Genomic DNA, 4,404 nt, shown 5'->3' with positions numbered 1-4,404 from the left:
ATATCACATGTATATTAAGTGAATATCACTAAATATACCGTAGAACATTACTAAATATGCTATAGAACATTGCATATATATTAAATGACATCATTAAATACACCATAGAACATCACATGCATAATACGAGAACGTCACATATATATTAAGCGAACATCGCATTAATACATCTAGAATATTACATATATATGTATACCATGTGCACATAAAAAATATCACAGAACATCACATGTATAACATGTGAACATAAAAACATAGAACATGAAATGTACATTACATGAACATTATAAAAAACAACTTGGAACAACACAATACTATATGAACATCACAAAAAAATATGATTGAACATGATATTATTTATATACCACCTGAACATCATAAATAACATCATAGAACATCACAAGTACAACATGTGAACATCACTTAAAAATCAGAGAACATCACATATATACCATATGAACACAAAAAATATCATAGAATATGGCATGTATATATCACATGAACATCGCAAAAATATAACATAGAATATCACATATATACTATGTAAACATACCATCTCATATGGAATATAGAATATAAAAAAGAAAACATGAAAAAAGTGAATAAGGTAAAATATAAAAAAATCTATAGAAAACATAAAGACAAAGATAAAAGGAAAAAGAATAAAAAATAGAAAAAGTATAAAATAAGACAAACAAAATAATTAATTATAGTAAAAGTAATAAATAAATAAAAATTTAAAAATTAAAAGAACAATAAAAAGTAATATGAAACGTAAAAACAAAGAAACAGAAATAAACCGAAGGAATAAAACAAACAATAATAAGAAAGAAAGGAAAGAAAAGCAAAGATAAAAAAGGAACATAAAAATATAAGAATGAAAATAATAATAAAAATCACATAAAATATAAAAATAAATAAAAAAGAAAAGTGAAGCACGAAAAGAAGAAAGAGAAAGAAAAAAGAAAAGAAAATGAAAGAAATAAGAGGAAGAAGAAGAAAGAAAAAAATAAAACTAATGTAACCTACATGGGTTAGTGCTGCCTTCCTGTGCACTGGTTCGAAACTGCTACTTGACTAGTATGGAACCCTGAAATCACCCGCATGAATCTAGATGGTAGAGAATTTCATAGAAAAAATAGATGAAAATGTCATTCTACAGGCGTCTTCAGTCCGGTTGTTCGAACGTGAAAGAAATAATTAAGTAAGTAAAATAAAAAATAGAAAAAGAAAAATCTCAACAAAACATTAAAACAAAACAGAAAAAAAGAAAGAAATACATAAATAATAAAATATAAATAAAATAAACATAATAATTAGTTATAGAAAAAAGAAAAAGTAAATAAATAGAAAAATATAAAATAAAAAGAATAATAAAAATCACATGAACAAAAATAAAAAATGAAGATATGAAATAAAAAATAGTAATAAAAGAAAGTAATAGAAAAGAAAAAATAAAAGAAACATAAAAAATAAAGAATAATACAAAATCACATAAAGCAAAATATAAATAAATAAATAAATAAATAAATAAATAAGCACGAAAAGAAAAAATAGAAATGAAAAAGAAATGAAAAGAAAAGAAAAGAAAAAAGGAAAAGGAAAGAATCGAGAAAAAAAGATAGATAGAAGAGAAACTAGTACACGTACTGGACTCCGCGTCAGACATGCCGCTGCGTACTGAACACCGCACCAGACCGATGCTTCTACAGGCTCTTGTCGGCGTGTCTTTCCGCGGGAGCGCGGGAAGATCAGGGAACCCGTTCGGACGGTGCATCCGGTCCGGCCATTCGGACCGGAAGGTTTCCCGCTGTTTTTGCTATCTAACAAAAAAAAAAGTTGCAGTGAGCAGGATAAATACCAACCTGATCCATTATTATATACTGTATATAATAACCTCACAAAGTAGTATTTCTTTTTCCATTTATTTTGATGGCCCTTTATTTTGTTTCTGGATACATCGTTCATCTGAGTGAAGCAGGCAGCCTCCCTATAAGAACGGCGGCTCATTCACCCTTTTGTCCATCCGTGTATTCTCACTTTCTCAGCGAGTGGCTACCAACGCAGCTCCGATCCCCCTTGGTCGTCAGCTAGCTCTCCTGCCAGCGCCACCATGTCGGGTAACATTGCCTTCGGCCGGTTCGATGACTCCTTCAGCGCGGCCTCCCTAAAGGCCTACGTGGCCGAGTTCATCTCCACCCTCGTCTTCGTCTTCGCCGGCGTCGGTTCCGCCATCGCATACAGTGAGCCAACCATCACAATTTAATGTTAATTATCTTTCGTGGTGGCATCTATATATATATATATATATATATATATATATATATATATATATATATATATACTTCCTCCGTTCACGAAAGAGTCAATTTTTAGAGTTACTCTAAGTCAAACTTTCTAAACTTTGATCAAATTTCTAGAAAAAAAGCTAAGATTTATAGTATCAAATTAGTATTATTAGATTCATCATAGAATATATTGTCATATAATGTGTATTTTATATTATAAATGTTGTTACTCTTTTCTATAAAGTTAGTCAAACTTTAAAAAGTTTGACTGGCACGGATCGATTCTTTCGTGGACGGAGGGAGTATATGGATCGACGGACATGCACGCCCCAAGGCGATGCGTTTACTAACAGGCTGCATCGATCCATGGATTGTTCATTGTTCCAGCCAAGTTGACGGGTGGCGCGCCGCTTGACCCCGCCGGGCTGATCGCCGTGGCGGTGTGCCATGGGTTCGGACTGTTCGTCGCGGTTGCCATCGGCGCCAACATCTCTGGCGGCCACGTCAACCCCGCCGTTACCTTCGGCCTCGCCCTCGGCGGCCAGATCACCATCCTCACCGGCATCTTCTACTGGATCGCCCAGCTCCTCGGTGCCATCGTCGGTGCCGTCCTCGTTCAGTACTCTACCGGTGTGGTACGTCAAGTTCTTCAGATATGGCGATGTACAGTTCGCCGGCAACCAGCAGAGCTGAGAAATCTGACGGCCGGGGCTGGCTGACAACTCACTTTTTCTTGATCCCCGCTCCGCAGGCGACCCCGACCCACGGCCTGTCCGGCATCGGCGCGTTCGAGGGCGTCGTGATGGAGATCATCGTCACCTTCGGCCTCGTCTACACTGTGTACGCCACCGCGGCTGACCCGAAGAAGGGCTCCCTCGGCACCATCGCTCCCATCGCCATCGGCTTCATCGTCGGCGCCAACATCCTCGTAGCCGGGCCCTTCTCCGGCGGGTCCATGAACCCGGCTCGCTCCTTCGGCCCCGCCGTGGCCAGCGGCGACTTCACCAACATCTGGATCTACTGGGTCGGCCCGCTCGTCGGCGGCGGCCTCGCTGGCATCGTGTACCGGTACATCTACATGTGCGGCGACCACGCCCCCGTCGCCAGCAGCGGCTTCTAAGTGCCCTGCCTCTGCCTCAGCCGTCGCCGTCCCCGGTTCCTCTTCCTCAATCATAGTGTTGAGACAGCATGAAGTGACGGTTAGGCTGCGATGAACTCGCAGCATTTGTTTGGTTCAGGTGAAAGGCCCCAAGGCAGTGTGCGCTTGGATGATTGGTCCATGGTTCTCAATTATTTGTTCCTTCTTTTGTATCGTGGTGAGTGTGAAGTTAGTTGGTTTTAAGAACCAGTGACTTCGTTGAATAATTTCAAATAATTTAATTCAGCTTGTTCCTTCTGCGGTCTGTTTAGTTTTTTTAATATCTGCTATTTATTTGCTCGGTTTGTAAGATTAGGCCTTGTTTAGTTCACCCCGAAATTCAAAAAGTTTTCAAGATTCCCTGTCACATCAAATCTTACGGTACATGCATGAAGCATTAAATATAGATGAAAATAAAAACTAATCACACAGTTTGACTGTAAATCACGAGACAAATTTTTTGATAGTCTATGATTAGACAATATTTACCACAAACAAACGAAAGTGCTACAGTTCCGAAAACTTTTCAGTTTTCGGAACTAAACAAGGCCTTACTGTTAGTATTGACTTTTAGTAGGAATAGTAACTTTTAAACTTTCGAGTGGATGTGTGGAACCAACAAGCTTCTGCCTCACTCATATTTGCCCCCTTTCACATGGGCGGCTGCTCGGCTACGTCTCTTGAGCACCTTACACTGTACATATATGGATGTCACGACTAAAATTGATTGATGGGATGGTTTTTTCGATTAATTTGTTTGAGTGTCAAACTTTAAATGCAATTTCTGTCCCAAGAAGAAAATATGTTTTCAATTCGATTTCAACCACCGTGTCAGATCCCGTATGACTATATATATTATTTTTCTTTTAGTTGAAAATCAAGGTTCGAATCACTTCAACATTTTGAAAATATAACCTTGTTTAGTTCCCTAAAAATTTTGCAAAATTTTTCAGATTCTCCGTCACATCGAATCTTTAG

General features: G+C 38.1%; 1 protein-coding gene across 1 annotated transcript; it reads left to right on the top strand.

Annotated features, from left to right (window-relative positions):
- On the top strand, nt 1,979-3,705 carry LOC8085362 (probable aquaporin TIP2-2). The gene is made up of 3 exons (XM_002438385.2): nt 1,979-2,243; nt 2,676-2,923; nt 3,040-3,705. The coding sequence occupies exons 1-3, from the start codon at nt 2,114-2,116 to the stop codon at nt 3,406-3,408; spliced, it is 747 nt and encodes a 248-aa protein (XP_002438430.1). The 5' UTR covers nt 1,979-2,113; the 3' UTR covers nt 3,409-3,705.

This window comes from Sorghum bicolor, chromosome 10, assembly GCF_000003195.3.
Source record: "Sorghum bicolor cultivar BTx623 chromosome 10, Sorghum_bicolor_NCBIv3, whole genome shotgun sequence".
Taxonomy (NCBI): Eukaryota; Viridiplantae; Streptophyta; class Magnoliopsida; order Poales; family Poaceae; genus Sorghum; species Sorghum bicolor.
This window is presented reverse-complemented; position numbering and strand designations above follow the sequence as displayed.

Excerpts from the sequence above, each read along its gene's own strand:
- LOC8085362 (XM_002438385.2), top strand. The coding sequence starts at position 2,114 with ATGTCGGGTAACATTGCCTTCGGCCGGTTCGATGACTCCTTCAGCGCG. Across the intron at positions 2,244-2,675 it reads CGGTTCCGCCATCGCATACA|CCAAGTTGACGGGTGGCGCG; the intron begins GTGAGCCAACCA and ends TCATTGTTCCAG. Across the intron at positions 2,924-3,039 it reads TTCAGTACTCTACCGGTGTG|GCGACCCCGACCCACGGCCT; the intron begins GTACGTCAAGTT and ends CCCGCTCCGCAG.